This window comes from Phocoena sinus, chromosome 12 (assembly GCF_008692025.1).
Source record: "Phocoena sinus isolate mPhoSin1 chromosome 12, mPhoSin1.pri, whole genome shotgun sequence".
In the NCBI taxonomy this organism is placed as follows: domain Eukaryota; kingdom Metazoa; phylum Chordata; class Mammalia; order Artiodactyla; family Phocoenidae; genus Phocoena; species Phocoena sinus.
The window spans coordinates 83375048-83393395 of NC_045774.1; the positions used below are offsets into that span (position 1 = coordinate 83375048).

Below are 18348 nucleotides of genomic sequence, written 5' to 3' on the forward strand. Positions count from 1 at the left end.
TTGCTGACTTCCAAGGATGTTCTGCTCAGCTCTGGTGCTGTAACTATAGAGTTTAAGAAGAAGTAAGACCTGGGCTTGATGTTACATTTTATTTATCAAGATTTCCAGCCATCTAGTACAGAGAGCTTGCAGTGTATTGAGTAAATTAGCTGTGCAACTTTGAAGTTACTTCATTTTCTGTGCCCCAGTTGTCTCATTTCTAGAACAGAGATCATTTTAGTCTTACTTTATAGTGCAATGAGAATTAAATGTTATCAAGTACTTTCAACAGAGCGGCACACATGGTGAAGTGTCAGCTACAATGACAATGATTATGGGGAATAATGATGGTTTTCAAAAGCCAGGTGTGAGGCTCTTCTATTTTGTTTAATTCTTTAACAATTGTTTGGGGTAACTATGTTCAACTTGTATTGCAGTTAAGGCAACTAAGTTACAGGCAGATTAACTACTTTGCCTGAGGCCAACAGCTGAAGAGCTTCAGAACAAACCGGGATTCAAACCTAGGTTGGCTGGGCACCAGGGCCCCTGTGAATTCCCACATCCCTGCCTTCCAGGGAGCCCCTCTTTACCCAAGTCCTCCAAAAGCTTGCAGTGTATTCCTAGAGCAGTTCTCAAAGCTTCCACTGTGTTCCTATAGCAGCTTGTCTGGATTTTTTCTGATGAATTTCTCCACATCCTGATTTTTTTTTTTTTCTTTTCAGCAAACGTTCCCTTGCTAATCCCTCCTTCAGTGTAAACTTGTTAGCTTTGGGGACACACCCCTGGCTAGGCCTGGCCTTACAGGGCGGCCTCTTCCCACCCCTTCCCTCTGCTTTGGCTTAAAGTGTCACCAGATGCCTCTGGTTCACTCCCTTTGCTTTAAGCCCTCACAGGGGCAGGAGGGACCAAGGCTGGCCTGGGGTGGCACTGAAGGGGTCTCGGGGGAGCACTGACTCCCCACAACCCCTTCTTCATTGGGACTGTTGGCAACAAAGGAAAACCGGTCGGGAAAATGAAGAACTTCTGGTAAGACCTTGACGCAGAAAAGAGTCGTGGGGAGACTGGGCTGGGGATCCTTGGAACCCAAGGTCTGTGTTTTTGCAGTGGTGGTAGGAGGGGAGAGGGGAGAGCAGAGAGACAGAGAGATAGATGACGGAGTGAGACAGAAAAGAGCAAAAATGAGAGACACGAGAGAGCCAGAGAAAGAGGGAGAAAGAGACAGCCACCCAAATGGAGATGCAGAAAAAGGAAGATAAACGAAAACAGAGACAAGGATATGGGTGTAGAAATAGTGAGACAGGTAGGTATGGAGAAAGCGAGACAGAAATGTGAGAACTCATTAAATCTCTTCATCGGACTTAATAAAGAAAATGGAAAAAGTAAACTAGACTGAGGGCTGGTCACCTGCATTCATCAGGTGTGCCATATTTAAAATAGTGAAGCAGTCCCCATGTGGAGAGACTCCTGTTTGAGTCATTTTTCTTCTCTTCTCTTCAGGAAAATCCCATTTCTCTTCTTTGTATGCAGCTTTGTGGGACCTTGGGCATCCGCAACTGTCAAGCGCCGCCCAAGTAAGGGCCACAGTTTCTAGATTTCACAATGTTACTCGTTCTGGAAAGGATCAAGCAGGGCTGTGGCTGAGTGAGGCATCCAGGACCCTTCACACCCTCCTTCTTCAACTCTGCCTTGGCCGTGGGTGTGCTCTATAGCTTGTTTTCCGTGGTCAGTGTTGCACATGGAAAAGTCCTGGCTGTGATCACAGCTGGGCAGGAGACCTAATCTGTGTGCTGCAGTGCCTCACCCAGCGCCTCCCTGGTTCAGATGGTGATTGGTAATGATGGATGGATAGATGGATGGAAGCCTATAATCTGGGGTCAGGGGGCATATAAAGAGTACGTTTGATGTACTGAAATGGCCAGGCCAAGGCTGTGTAACTGGAAAATGCTTTTTCTGAAACCTAGGACGTGTCTGTCACCAGGTGAGGACCAGCAGGGCACCGGGGTTGGACAGTTACAAGAAGCCTTCTGTGTTGTTGAAAAAACTGTCCCCCGCTACAACCTTTCACTTGAGTAAGGAGCACCCAATTTCATTCTAGGATTTCTCATCCTTCTTGTGATTGAGGGTTTAATTCTCACAATTCTTTTGTCTTGTCACTCTTCCTTATTCTAAGATGCTGGTAATAGTCTAGTTGGAACGCTTATTTGATCTCTTAGAGTAAATTTATGAAATGAAGTGCATCCTCTATATTTTGTTTAGGGTTAATGAATCCTAAGACATCCTCAGCTCCTTTCTCAACTTGACAAAGATTCTTAAGAACTTCACTTTTCAGAAGTCCCATTGAACTGGCTCTCTGGATTCTCTCAGGATTTCTAAAATTTGTGGTGTTAAAGGAATATCTTCTAGCCCAAACCACCAGAAGTTTTCCAAACAGTCTTCTGACACTGTGCCATTCAGAACAGCATGCAGCTCTGGTTCCATAAAGAACAAATTCTGAACTTCCCCAAAGGGAACATTTTCCCAACACAAATGATTAAAACAACTTTGTGCCTTGCCTCACTTCCCGCATGGGTTGAAGATGAATAAATTATAATCATAGAGTCATAGAGTTAAAGCCAAATACACTACTTGTAAGTAGATATGGCATAGTTTAGTATGTTTTGTATAACTCTGTACTTTAAACAGTTGCCCAGCTCATTATTATTGATATATCCCCACGATCCCTGTAGGGGTTGAGGTAGGATGACATGTCATCTCTTTTGCAGGGTTCCCTGTTAGTTCAAATGCTAATGGTGAAAATGAACTCTGTCCAAAGGTCAGGATTGGACAAGATGATTTACCAGGTGAGTATCAGTGTATCATATTGACAATGCACGTTTTCTATAAACCTACCTGATACATGTTTTATTTGGGAAAGTTGTGGAAAGGAATGAAACCAATCTCATTTTAGACTTGTATTTCGTGTTCTCTTTCTGTAGGGTTTGACCTGATTTCTCAGTTCCAGATAGATAAAGCCGCATCTAGAAAAGCTATCCAGAGGGTAGTGGGGTCAACTGCATTACAAGTGGCTTACAAACTGGGAAAGAAGGCAGACTTCAGGATTCCAACCAGGTAATGTAAAACGAATACTTGATCTAATTATCTGCCTCAAGCACAACTTAAAACATGAAAATCTAATCCATCTTGAGAGTCGTCTCCTGCTCAGTGTTTCTTGGGTCACGATTTTATTTAAAGATGAAGGAATTTATTTACCTACCTATCTTTAGTACCTGAATATGTGAACGCTCTTCATGTTTTCAGTGTGTAATTTACTTTCCATTCCAGGAAAAAAGGATCACTGAGGCTATTATACATCGATTCAGGACATGTTCTTATTACTTTGCTCTCTGTTTTTCTAAAATTTGTCTGGTTTTGCCTGAAAGGACCCTCTGTGAAAAGTGCCTGGAGTATAGTTGCTTTAGAATGGTGTGCTAGTTTCTGCTTTATAACAAGGTGAATCAGCTATACATATGCATATACATATATCCCCATATCTCCTCGCTCTCGCAGCTCCCCATAAATTTAACTAGAAACCGCTGAGCGGTTAGAAGGCTCACGATGGCGCTGTTCAAGCATCCTGGTGCTGAAATAGATCCACACATCTAGTGCTTGGCTCCTGGCAGGAACCAAACAAAAGCAAAACTAGAATAATGATAACAGAAACAATGGTAGTGATAACACTTTAAAAATCCTGCATCTCCTTCTCTGGAACTAAGCCTTTTCTTCTTTAAATTATTATAACTAAGGTGGTTTAGTGCATGTGTAAGTTTTGAATCATGCCACTGTTAGGAATGAGCTTCAGGGTTTTCAGTTTTATATCACCTAAAAACCTTAAATGTAATGGTGATGATGATTGAATGTTTTAGGGCACTGTACAAAATGTAATTAAGATTCCTTTGGTATATGAATGAGAAAATTAGGGCTTTGATAGAAATTAAGATGTAAAGGTAAAGAATGATTTATAAGAGCAGTAAAAGGATATCATGAAATTCTAAATATAATATAATAATGAACATTTTGTTAAAATTAGAATATCCTGATATAGTGCCAGATTGCAGATAGAAATTCATGCTTTGAACATACTATATTTTATAAAACAAAATAGTGTCCTGTATAAGCTCTTTTTATAGATTTACTAATTAACATTTTCATTACAATTTTGTGGTGGGGACGTTATTATCCACATTTCATGGAGGAGAAAACCGAGGCCAGAAAGTTTGTTGCTTGCATAAGGCCACAGGGTTAGGAGGTGCTGGGGGGATTGAAACCCAGGGAGAATCATTTCAGAAGCTGAGCTTCTAACCACTATCCCATACTGACCTGGAAACGAGTCACATTTGGAAAGATTAAAGGCATGATAGCAGCCATTGACTTTTTTCTTATATTTTCTTTTCATGTGCTAGATGTGTTCTTAAATAAACTTTAGAATACTTTGGTTTTTCTTTCTTCAATAAAATAATTAAACATGACACGAGACCCTCAATGTTGACCTTTCTTCTCTATAATTTAAGGTACAATCTGGACTGTCACTAACTCTAAGTTCAGAGGTCGACAAACTTGAGGCCATGGAGCCTTCCTACCTCCTGCTCATCTTTGCTGTTGTTTTTCTCTAAGTGCCTAGAGTGATCACGAAATATTTTCCACAGGTGAAAACGTCACAGGACATTTTTACCAATGTCCCGTATTTTCTGTCTCCTTGACTCCTTGCTCCCACAAGGACTAAAGGCTCTTGTTTTACTGGCAAGGTTTATTAAGATATGAAGAAAGAAGGAGGAAGGAATAGAAGAAGAGAGTAGCAGAAAGAAATAAAAAAGGAAGGAAGAGAGCCAGAGGGCTGAGATAGGTGGAGTCCCTTGGGCAAGTTGCTTAGACTGTCTTTGATTCTGTTCCCTCAGTTTAAACCTAGGAATGATAATAATCATGCCATTGGGTTGCCATGAAGAGAAAACGTTAGTACACGGAGATGACGAATACAGCCTAGTACACGGGTATTGGTGAAATGTTTATTGTAAGTGGTGGAGAGCAGTAGAAGAGAGAGGTGCAGATGGGGGTGCTTTCACCTTAGTGGATTCTTTCTTTGCGAGCTGCCCTCCAAGTCCTATTCACTCAAGAAAGGCAGGGACCAGGACTGCTCTCAAGCCATGCATGCAGTAGACTGTCTTGGTTGTTAAGGGAGTCTGTGCAGGAGAATATAGACTCCGAAGGAGTGAAAGAAACTATTAGCATGATCTTTTTGGGAGGGAGAGTATGGCATATGGAGCTAATGTGATAGAGTCACGATTCATCCTTATTTATGTTTCAATTTTTTTAGAAATATTAGAAGCCACATAATTTTGGTGCTTTTTATTCTTTTTTTAAGGCATAAGAGTGTCACAATCTCAACTTGTACTTCAAATATATTATGTTTGTTTGCAGTAACAGTCCTTAGCTTTTCTTTGGGTTAAGGTCCTAAACAAATGTTCCAAGGTTCAAAGATTTCTTATGTTTTATTCAAACCCTATGGTTCTCCTTTTAAGGTATTCTGTGCAGATTGTAACATAATGAAATAAACATTTATAGATTCAGCTTCTTATAAATTATGTATCCTGTCAAGTTTACTTATCGATGTGTAGAGCATAGTTGCCAGAAAAGAATCTCAGTTGTTCAAAAAAGTAAATGGGACTGACTGTTCTATAACTTAAACTTTTTTTTTTTTTTTGCGGTACGCGAGCCTCGCACTGCTGTGGCCTCTCCCGTCGCGGAGCACAGGCTCCGGACGCGCAGGCTCAGCGGCCATGGCTGACGGGCCCAGCCGCTCCACGGCATGTGGGATCTTCCCAGACCGGGGCACGAACCCGTGTCCCCTGCATCGGCAGGCGGACTCTCAACCACTGCACCACCAGGGAAGCCCTCTAACTTAAACTTATGAGGACTTTTAAATGGCCTTAGGTGTACACAAATAAACACAGACACACATATATATTTTATTAACTTGAACACTCAAAGGAATTTTCTCTTCTTACCATGTTTATTCTCTTTCCTCTTACTGCATTAACCTAGTTCGAAAGAGTCATAGCATGATAATCCTATGACGTTTGTGTAGACACACACACACACATATTACACTCATATATATGGAGAAAGAGAGATGGCCGCCCTTGACTTATCCCCATGTTTATCATGAATTATTCTTCCAGCAACCTCAACCACCTCCCATTTTAAAGAAGTTGTTGGCATTACGTGACCGAGTCAGAAGGAAATGAAGACATTTTGTCATATCCTACCTTCAGCACAATCACTTTGTTCACTTAGCAGGAGAGATTGGACGAAGCACAAATTGGGAGAGATCCCTCTGTTAACCTCATAATGTCTTTGCAAAGGAGTCATGAGAAGTTACTGTGACTTCTAGGATCAAAACACCTAGACTTGTTTTTCCTAGAGACTGATGAAATTCTGCAGGCTTGCTCAGTACATCTTTAAACAAATATATAGGTGACACAGATAAGTTTTTTACTTTTTGATATTTTTTATTATTATTATTTTTTACACAGATAAGTTTTTAAAAGCCTAGAAAATGAATGCTTTAAGGTAGAGAAGATAAAATATTAGGATTATTTTCCTTCTTGGAAAAACTCACACCTCAACAATAACTATCTTGGGCTCCCCCTAAAACTCTTTAAGTATCTAGTTAAATTCAGGTCATTGGTTGGAAAGAATAATAAAAAAAAATTATAATTTAAATGGAGACTTGCCAAATTTCACCATTGAATAAGACTTTTAAATTACCTCCTAGCTCCAAATTAATCAAGGTTGGTTAAATGAGATGTATAAACTTCCATAAGGTTTTACAATTACACAGTAGGCAATATCTTTTTTTCACTGTTTACAATTACTATTTTCTTGAGCATTTACATTATTTCCAACTTTTTGTTATTAAAAATGATGCAATACATGTTTTGTAAATAAAACTGTTTCGCCATTTTGTGATTACTTTCTTAAGTTTCCAAAATGAAAAGTATTGGATCAAAGGGCATGAATAGTTTAAGGATATGTGTATGGATCTAGTATTATCAATACTAACACATCAATATTAATTTAAAGTAGGCAATGTCTTATACTGTCATTAGTGAACCTTAGTTTCTTCTCTAGAAGATTCTGGAATAGGTGTAATCTGAGAAATCTAAAGTCAAAATGACAAACAGAATCTATATTAAAAACAAATATCAAAATAGATATGTTAGACATCCTTTTTCTGGGAAGATAGGATAGTAAATAGTTCTTGCATACGTTTTTTTCTTCTTCAGCTCCAAACTGAATCTTCTAAAATGTAGATATTTAAACCTCCTGTACACTTGACAGATGTAAAATATATTTAGCAAATTGAAAGCTTTGCAATAAGAATAATAAACATCACCAGTAATCAATTAAAAATATGAACTGAAAATTGAATTCACCCAGTGTTATAAATAAAAATTAAAGTCATCTTAGAAAATAATGGCTAAAGAAGTACTTGGATGATAAAAGAATACTCGGATGAAGCTTTCACATTTTTGTTATTTTTATAAAACTAACAAAGCAATGACATTTGTTGACATAGTTGACAGCTAGCTATGACAGCTAAACATTTGGGGCTGAGGAAAATTTTGGTTTAGAACTTTTCGACCCCAGCAATATATTTTAAAGTAACGGGCAGAGTGCATATGCTAATACAATGAATTTTTATGTTATTCATATTAGTTTGTAACAAATTAAACCAGTATCCACTTAGCTGTTTCTTCTTGCCTTTTCTTCTTTACACAAGAAGAGGGCCGTAAAACAGGAGTTTGACCTGAAGGAAGGTTATTTGGGACTTTGGATCCTGGTCCGTAACTGTTCAATCGAAGTTGATTGGCATCTAGTTTTCCTAGGATTTCTCCTTTGCTTAGGAATTTTTCTATGCTTATAAGGAGGAAGGTAGAAGGAAACAACCTTCAAGCCCCTGAAGGTAAAGATGTAATGGCGATGTTTACATTTACTATGTCCTGATTTTTTAAAGTTCGGTCTTCAGCTTTTAGCCGCTTGGCTTCAACAGAAGACCCAGGTAGCTGGTGCAGCTCCAGATGGCTACCTCCACAGAGATGGGGGATGCAGGAGAAACAATGAAGTCTTATGCAGCCATTTAGAGCAGTAAAGGAAGTTGCCATGATACAGATTTAACTGGCAGATTGAGGAACAACTGGGTTGGAGTAGAGAATTAATGACTGGTCACCTTTCCCTTGTCACATGTCCAGTGACAAGCAACCAGCTGCTACTTTAACACACTCTGAAGTCCTTGGAAAAGACAGACATGCTCAGTGTGAAGGGGCTTCTCAAGTCTGCAAGTGACCAATTCTCAAAATACTTATGAGACTAGGTTATACTTGGGGAAGGGAAAATCCAAGCAATTATGGAAATAACAAAAAATCCTAACATATTACGTTAAAATAAAATTTCAAGAACCCACTTTAATTAAAGGGTGTCCTAAACTGGTAGAGCTGCTTTGGATTCCAAATGATCTCTTCTCTCATTTGTGGAAGAATGTTGCCCAGAACTTTGCAAGAATGTGTTTTTGGCGGAATGTGTTTTTTGAGGTGGAATTGCTGAATAGTAGCTCTTTAGGTAGCATAAATAGTAAAACTGTTGGGATTATGTGACATTTGGGAACACTCCTTAGCTACGAGGGAGGGTTATTTTTAATGTGTATTTTAAGATGAAACATTAATGTACACGAATGAACTTCAGTGAAGGTCTTTATGAACAGTCATGAAAGAACAACTTGTACATGGTTTTTCACACTGGAGCCTCTCTGTAGGTCTAGAATCTAAAACAGCATAATTAGGAAATATGGTACTATGCTTGGGTACAGAAAACAAGGTTTATATTTACTGTCTTAAAATTTTGCTCAGGCAATTATATCCCAGTGGGCTGCCTGAAGAATATTCCTTTCTAACCACTTTTCGGATGACTGGAAGCACACTTGAAAAGAACTGGAGCGTTTGGCAGATTCAAGATTCCTCGGGGAAGGAGCAAGTTGGCGTGAAGATTAATGGCGAAACAAAATCTGTTGCATTTTCATACAAGGGACTGGACGGAAGTCTCCAAACTGTGACCTTTTCGAATTTGCCCTCCTTGTTTGATTCCCAGTGGCATAAGATCATGATTGGCGTGGAAAGGAGCAGTGCAACTCTTTTTGTTGACTGCAACAGGATCGAGTCCTTACCTATAAAGCCAAGAGGCCAGATCGACGTCGATGGCTTTGCTGTGCTGGGAAAACTTGTGGATAATCCTCAAGTTTCTGTTCCGGTAAGTATACAAACGTACACTGTGGGAGATTAAAACAAACCCAGATTGGTGAAAATTAATACCTCAGACATCTTTAAAGATCATTCGAGTATCTTAGACAATGGACAGTTATTCATCTTTAAAAGTCATTCAAGCAGTTTTGCAAAATGCCTTCAGTGCCTCTTTTGAGCAGAACACTTGCCAGATGGAATGGGGAATCAGAGCAAGTTGAGTAGCTGTTTCCTCATCCTAAGGAGCTTGAGGTCTACTTGGGAGATGCTACATGCCCACCTGGAGCACCCAGAATCCTTTGAGGCAAATTGAAAGAAACCCATACTTGTGTGGTACATATTGCTTATAAATAACCAATGAGCATATTCAAAGTAAGGTTAAGATGAGTGGTGGATTCAGTTAGTCAAGAATCCCATGCTTTTCAGAAGCAACGAAACCTTGAAATGGAAGGATTTGAATTGGTAAAAAGAGGAGAAAGTATATTCTAGCTGAGAGAAAGAGCATTAAAGGAAAAAGAAGTAAGAGAGTAAGTAGGCACATTCAAAGATCTGGAGCCTGGCTGGTTTGGATGAAATGTGTGTGTGAAAATGTGAGTGAGTGTGTGTGATGGGGGGTGGTGAGGGCAGGTGAGAGGCAAGGTTAGGAGGCTGTATGGTATCTGACCCACAAGAATGAAAATCATGTAGACGGCACAATATTTCTTTACTTAGAAGTAGGTCTCGCATGACATATTATGATAGTAAAGGATTTTAGAGCTCTGTTCGTGATTTTGCCGTAGAGACCCATGGATAGAAAGGTAAGGAATTGTGTGATGACACAATAATTGTGCCAACTAGTACCATATAGTTCTATCATTTTGAATCGTTAAACTTTCACTGAGCTATCCTTTAAAAGGATATTTCATAATATTGTTACGGGAATTTAAAAACTATATCTTACTGGGCAAGTGATCTGTTGGAAAAAACAAAAGGATTTAGAGCTCCATCAATAAACTATTGATTCCTCCCCCCACCCTACTTCTGTCTCTCGTACAGAGCTGTTAAATTGTAGTCACAGAACTTGTATCATGGAGTGTAGCAGAGGTGACACAATGATTTTGAGTGGTTCCTGAGCACCTGTCCAAAGAAAGAAGGGTTATCGGGCATCTCAGTAACGGAATTGCTCAAATAACTTATTTTCAAGGGAAGAAGTGTGATTAGTGTGAAGGCTAGTGTGAAGTTTCTATATTCTGTGATGGACAGGAAGCAATTTTTAACTGCCACATTACTGCTCTGACTTGTAGACACTTGAGAAAGTATTCCTCCAAATAATGAGTTATCACACTCAAGTGGTTGGATTAGAAAGCCAATGGGACCATCGTGGTGCCATCTTGAAATTTCGTGCAGCAAGATCTTTGCAATGGCGCTGGGGTGGCTTTCAGACAACACAACCTCTGCCATGTCTGTGTCACTTCTGGACCATAGGTGAGGGAAGGAGACCTTAGGGTATGTCCTCACTGTGATGGATATCAGTCAAGTACTTGTATAATTGATTTACTAATTCATTGCTCTTGAAAAACATTTCAAGTCATTATAATTCTGAATTCTGCATGCTAAGATGCTATTAAGTCGACTGATGGCCAGAGCAGTAAAGTCTCAGTATTACTTCGTTATATTATAGTCTAGCCAATCATGTTACAGCTGACTGTAGGCTGTCTGCCAAGTGTAGTCTTACATCACAGTGGAGACCAGTTGGGACAGTTATCTTCAATTTTATTCTGCCATGTGCAGGAATGCAACTAAGATGCCGGCAGCTGGTGTTACATTTCACTTTTGTTCCACCAAGGAGCTTTTCGAAGTCAGCACACTGTCCATGTTAAAAGTGTTTGGAACAGGCATGAACGATTTTTTCCCTTTGTACTGAATTCTGACTCTACCACAAGGAAACACAAAAGAGATTTGAGTCTAACGTGTCATTAAAGTTCTGTATTTGATGATGTGGTTGGTGGTGGTAACAATAACTAAAATAGATCAAGGTTATAGGTCCAAAAATATCCCACTTATGCCCAAGGACAGACTGTGACAATGTCAAACTCAAACTTGTCACCAAAACATATTCCTCAACTTTTACCCTGTATAAGACAAAGAAGTAGAAAACTCTACGTAATTAAATCCCATTTATGCTTTTTTAGCATCTTAATACCCCTAATATACCAATGTAAAAGTTTTAAAAATACTTCTATTCCCATTAACTTACTTTATCCTTTCAACAATTTCATAAGAGAGCAAACACAGATTGGGTTCTATTTTTCAGTTGAAGACATGGCTTCATGTAGGTTTCTTGGCTTGTAAGAAACAGTGTTAGGCATAAAATTTCTAATCTACCTTATTTTGTCTATGCCAACTAACTTTCCTTTGAGAAAAATAGAAACATATGTAATATCCACATATCTTTTCTTATAAAGGATCTCATCATTCTCATTTTGGAAGGTATTTGTGATTTGCATAGATTTTTCAGAATTTACTTTGCAGGACAAAATAAAATAAATTTTTTTAAAAGAAGGAAAACTGTGCAGTATAAAACATGTCCTCAGACATTGGTCCTACTTGTTATTCATTTAGTGAGCTTTTGTTTTTGTTTTTTACTTACTTTTTGGCTGCACCGCAGGGCATGCGGGATCTTAGTTCCCCAGCGAGGGATCAAACCCGTGCCCCCTGCATTGGGAGGGCAGAATCTTAACCACCAGACCACCAGGGAAGTCCCTAGTGAGCTTTCAGTTTTTGCCTCTAAACTGGGTGTACAGAATTAAACAAGTCACAGGTCTTGTTCTCCCAGTTCCTGGGAGGGTGAGTGGTTGAGATAAGTAAACGATGACAAAATAACACCATAAGGATCAGGAAAGTGGAGGGAGGCACAGGGAAAAGGCTCTTCACTCAGATGGGGGCAGGGAGGCATGGGAGTGAAGTCCAAGGAGGTTTCCTGTGGGAGGTGGCCTTTGAGAGGAATCCTAGGGGGAGAGGAGAGTTACCCAGGAGAAGATAAAGTCCAGTGTTCTAGGAAAAGGAATTCTCATGTGGGAATTCCCATATCTGTGAATTCTTACCTTTTCTAGCTTTATTAGTTTTCCAACACTGCTCTTTACTTTTCTAGACTAAGAATAGTCAAGTACTCATACGAGTCCCCAGACAAACCCAAATGCCCATGAATTGTCCCTACGCCCTTGTTTTTATTTTGTGGCCTATGATCTCATGTTGGCTGAAATCTCAAGTTGCCATCAATGACTGAAGTGACTGTCTCTTGGAAGACTTACAGAGTGGTGAACAGCGGAATCTGTGTATTCCGAGTGGTAGAAGACGCATCCTGAGAGGGCACTTTTCTTTTGATTTGGAGACAGCAAGTATTCAGTATTCCTTGTGAGAGATTTTAGATTAAAATGAAATGTGCTGCTAACATGGAAGCAACAAGTAACAGTGTATTTTTCTATTTTCCTTCATGAAATCAGATTCATTCTAATCTTTGACACTCCACATTAATTAAATACTTTTTTCAGGATCGGCACTTGCTTTTCTTTAGTAAAGCAAACGCCCCCTTTAAAGGTATTAACAGATGTCAAAAGGTAACCCTAGGAACTGCATAATAAAAATGCAGTGGAAAACAACATTTGATGGGGCGCTAACACTAAGAGACTCATTTATATCGTGCTTGTTTGTGATTTCTCCCCATCTAGCCCATCTTTTGTCTCTTTCCCTTTTCTAAATTGGAAAAGGAAACCAATTTCAAGAGGTTTACATAAGACTTGCAGAGCAGCTGCTTCCGTGCTGTACAGCTCAAACACCGTCGCATCATTCGTGGTTATTCAGTGGGCTCAGAGTATTTATATTTTCCCCAAAGTACTGCTATAATACATAGTTTGACTTCAAAGCCATAAATACCATATTTTCTATTCGCCTTTGTGCCGTATTTTAGGCTGGTGCCATTTATTCCACGGCAAAGCTCAGTTTCTTGGCAGTATACCATAAAAACGTGATTTTATGGCAGGTTCTTTATTGTTTGTTGGCAACGTGGTTGCCCAGGAGAGTTATTTGGTACAGCTCCATTAGAAAACAAAGTAAGGCTTTCTACCTTTTCAGGGATGTACATTAGGGGCTTGGGCTTGTTTGAGGGAGGATGAAAGTATATATGGCTTTACAAATACATGATTCAAACCCTTTATCTTTTTTTTTAACATTTGAATTTTATTTTTTTACACAGCAGGTTCTTATTAGTTATCCATTTTGTACGTATTAGTGTATACATGTCAATCCCAATCTCCCAATTCATACCACCACCACCACCCCTGCTTTCCCCCCTTGGTGTCCATAAGTTTGTTGTCTACATCTGTGTCTCTATTTCTGCCTTGCAAACTGGTTCATCTGTACCATTTTTCTAGATTCCACATATATGTGTTAACATATGATATTTGTTTTTCTCTTTCTGACTTACTTCACTCTGTATGACAGTCTCTAGGTCCATCCATGTCTCTACAAATGACTCAATTTTGTTCTTCTTTATGGCTGAGTAATATTCCATTGTATATAGATACCACATCTTTTTTATCCATTTGTCTGTGGATTAGCATTTAGGTTGCTTCCACGTCCTGGCTATTGTAAACAGTGCTGCCATGAACATTGGGGTGCATGTGTCTTTTTGAATTATGGTTTTCTCTGGGTATGTGCCACATAGTGGGATTCCTGGGTCATATGGTAGTTCTATTTGTAGTTTTTTTAAGGAACCTCCATACTGTTCTCCACAGTGGCTGTATCAGTTCACATTCCCACCAGCAGTGCAGGAGGAAAACCCTTTATCTTTTTACCTATGCATATTCTGAATAAACCAAGGCAGAACATAATTAATCAGACAGATATAATGCTTTTAAAAATTATATTTCGTGAATGTACTTAATACCTCTGAACTGTACAATGATTAATAGAGTAAATTTTATGTAATATTTATTTCACCACAATGAAATAGAAAATAAAGTACTACTGGGTTATAGCCCAAAGTATAAAATAAAAAAAAAATTATATTTCAACTGTGTTGCTCTATGTTATTTTTTTTAAATTCAGAGAAAATGTGAGAGCAAATATTATAGAAAGAACCAGCAAAACCCAGGATGGAGAAGCTATGTCTTTCTCTCTATCCCACAGAATTGTCATACTAACTTCCCAGTGTACAAAGAAAGTTTCATGAATGATAACATGGGAAAGATAAATTATGAGGTTGTGATTAATATTATTTCTGGTATTTGAGAAATATTATAGGAAAGTTATGTTTTCAGTGATTTAAGAAATGCATATCTACTGTGCAAAATATCTAAACTATTGTTTGCTTATTACGTTGCTTTTGACAAGTGCTTTTTACAAACACTCTTTCACTAGGAAGTATTAAATAAATATGAAAGAAATGGTAGTGTTATCTGTACATATCCATAGAAAATACTTTTTATAACACTTTGGCGTGATTTGATCAGGTTATTTTTGAACATTGACTGTTAGTCTTTCAGAGATAAAACCTAGCTTGCTACATCCGCTGGATCTTGCACTAGGTGGCAATAAAACAAGAAGAGCACAGAAAATAGAGCTGCTATCACAGGAGGAGCCATGATGGGGGAAGGTGCTAAGGACAACTAGAGTGAAAACTAAATGACAGCCAAACTTGCTTTTAATGGAAAATAGAAAGTACGAAAACTTTTATTGGCTTCAGCTGTGCCCAGACTGTTGCAATGAAAAAAAAAAATCATTGTTATTAGTATTCTATTTTTCCTAAAATGTATGCAGACTAAGATCATAAAGAATCTTTGTTATGTAGACTGGTTGACTAGAAAGCAAGAGATTCATTCAATGGCATTTTCCCTTCTCTTCACGTTAATTTCTCTATTGTTAGTTTCTTTGGTTACAACATGGTACCCATAGAATCATGGGCTTTCAGAGCTATAGGAAACTAAGTCTATGTAGTTCCAACCTCTCAGTCTATACATGAAGCAATTAAAACCCAGACAGGGGAAGGGGCTTGCCCTGAGTTGTAATCAAACAAGAAGGCAAATACTAACAGTACTTTCTTCATTATATTTCTTATCCATTTCTATGTATTCATTTATTAACACTCAGTAACTATTTACTAAACATCTGCTAAGTTATAGACAGAAATTAAAGCTGCAATGGTGCTTACATTCTTTCTAGGGAGAGGTGATGAACACAGATGAGTAAATCAATAGGTTTATAGTATGATAGGTGGTCATAACTCCTGTAGAGAAAAAAGAAGACAATTGGAGTGCCTGGAGAGAGAGCCTCCTTGAGAAAACAAAACAAAACAAAACATGAAGGAGTTGGGGGAATTAGCGCGTATATACTATCTGGGGGAGGAGGATTCCACAAACAGAGAGTGAGTTAAAGGGACTGTGTTAGTGTTGTCGACTGTCTTTGAGGAAAGCATGGAGACCAGTGTAGCTGGGATGAGACGGAGAGAAGCAGGCTCTGAGGCTGGAGAGGGACCATGATGTGAAGGTGAGAGACACTGTCAGCACCCTGGCTTTCCTGTCATGTGTGAGATAGAAAGCTATCAGATAATTGGGCTAGATAAACAACATGTTTTCTTTTTAAAGCATCTCTTTGGCTGAATTTTGACAGTATATTGGAGGGGGAGATAAGGACAGAGCATTTAGGAGCATCTTAAGAGGAGACCTTTTTTTTTTTTTTTGAAGTATAGTTGATTTGCAATATTGCATTAGTTTCAGGTGTACAGCGTAATGATGATTCAGTCTTTTTACAGATTATATTCCATTATAGGTTATTGTAAGATGTTGGGTATAGTTCCCTGTGCTATACAGTAAATCCTTGTTGCTTATCTATTTTATGTATAGTAGTTTGTATCTGTTAATCCCATACTCCTAATTTGTGCCTCCTTTCCTCCTTCTCCCCTTTGGTAATCATAAGTTTGTTTTCTATGTCTTTGAGTCTGTTTCTGTTTTGTATATAGCTTCATTTGTATTATTTTTTAGATTCCACATAAGAGTTATGTCATATAATATATATTTGTCTGTCTCTGTCTGGCTAACTTCAGTTAGTATGACAATCTCTAGGTCCATCCATGTTGCTGCAAATGGCAAAATTTCATTTTTTAAAAGACTGAGTGATATTGCATTGTATATATATACCATATCTTCTTTGTCTAGTCATCTGTTGATGGACATTTAGGATGCTTCCATGTCTTGGCTATTGTAAATAGTGCTGCTAGGAACATTGAGGTGCATGTGTTTTTTCAAATTAGGGTTTTCATTTTTTTCTGGATATATACCCAGGAGTGGGATTGCTGGATCATATGGTAGGTTTTTCTTTTAAAAAATTTTTTTTTAATTATTGTTTTTTAAAGGAGCCTCCATACTGTTTTCCTTAGTGGCTGTATCAGTTTACATTCCCACCAACAGTGTAGGAGGGTTCCCTTTTCTCCACACCCTCTCCAGCATATATTACTTGTAGACTTTTTGATGGTAGCCATTCTGACTAGTGTGAGGTGATAGCTCATTGTAGTTTTGATTTGCATTTCCTCTAATAATTAGTGATATTGAGCTTCTTTTCACGTGCTTATTGGCCATCTGTATGTCTTCTTTGGAAAAATGCCTATTTAGATCTTCTGTCCATTTTTCAATTGCATTGTTTGTTTTTCCATACTGTATTGAGTTATATGAACTGTTTGTATATTTTGGATATCAATCCCTTGTCAGTTGCATTCTTTGACAGTGTTCTTTCCCATTCTGTAGGTTGTCTTTTCATTTTGTTGATGGTTTCCTTTGCTGTGCAAAAGGTTTTAAGTTTGATTAGGTCCCATTTGTTTATTTTTGCTTTTATTTCTTTTGCCTTGGGAGAGTGTTCTAAGAAAATACTGTTATGATTTATGTCAAAGAATGTTTTGCCTATGTCCTCTTCTAGGAGCTTCATGGTATCATGCCTTATATTTAGGTTTTTAAGCCATTCTGAGTCTATTTTTGTGTATGGTGTGAGGGTGTGTTCGAATTTCACTGATTTACATGTAGCTGTCCAGCTTCCCCAGCACCACTTGTTGAAGAGACTGTCTTTTCTCCACTGTATATTCTTGCTTTCCTTGTCATAGATTAATTGACCATTAATTGGTTTATTTCTGGGCTGTCTATTCTGTTCCATTGATCTATGTGTCTGTTTTTGTGCTGATACTGTACCACACTGTTTTGATTACTGTAGCTTTGTAGTATAGTCTGAAGTCTGGAAGAGTTATATCTCCAATTTTGTTCTTTTTTTCTCAAGACTGACTTGGCAATTCTGTGTCTTTTATGGTTCCATATAAATTTTAGGGTTATTTGTTTTAGTGCTGTGAAAAATGTGATGGGTATTTTGATAGAAATTGCATTAAATATGTAGATTGCTTTGGGTATTATGGCCGTCTTAACAATATTAATTCTCCCAATCCAAGAGCATGGGATGTCTTTCCATTTCTTTGTATCATCTTCAATTTCCTTCATCAATGTTTTATAGTTTTCAGAGTGTAGCTCTTTCACCTTCTTGGTTAAGTTTATTCTTAGGTATTTTATTCTTTTAATGCAATTTTAAGCAGGATTTTTTTTCTCTTTCTGATATCTCATTATTAGTGTAAAGAAACACAACAGTTTCTGTATATTAATCTTGTATCCTGCTACATTGCTGAATTCATTTATTAGTTCTAATAGTTTTGTGTAGAGACTTTATGGTTCTCTATACAGAGTATCATATCCTCTGCAAATAGTGACAGTTTTACCTCTTCCTTTCCAAATTAGATATACTTTATTTCTTTTTCTTGTTTGATTGCTGTGGCTAGGACTTACAATACTATGTTGAATAAAAGTGGTGAGAGTGGACATCCTTGTCTTGCTCCTGATTTTAGAGGAGAGGCTTTCAGGTTTTCACTGTTGAGTATTATGTTGGCTGTGGTTTGTCATAAATGGCCTTTATTATGTTGAGATATGTTCCCTCTATACCCAGCTTGGTGAGCATTTTTATCATGAATGGATGCCGAATT

The 18348-nt window shown here is 38.2% G+C and overlaps 1 protein-coding gene across 1 annotated transcript in view; it reads left to right on the forward strand.

Moving 5' to 3' along the window:
• The first annotated feature begins 849 nt into the window (after window positions 1–849).
• Window positions 850–18348, forward strand: part of COL9A1 (collagen type IX alpha 1 chain) — an 84169-nt gene continuing 66670 nt past the window's right edge. Inside the window, exons 1-5 of the mRNA XM_032651198.1 lie at window positions 850–1005; window positions 1477–1550; window positions 2742–2819; window positions 2955–3087; window positions 8919–9315. Coding sequence (XP_032507089.1) covers window positions 992–1005; window positions 1477–1550; window positions 2742–2819; window positions 2955–3087; window positions 8919–9315 — 696 coding nt within the window. The 5' untranslated portion in view covers window positions 850–991. The remainder of the gene's footprint in view (window positions 1006–1476; window positions 1551–2741; window positions 2820–2954; window positions 3088–8918; window positions 9316–18348) is intronic.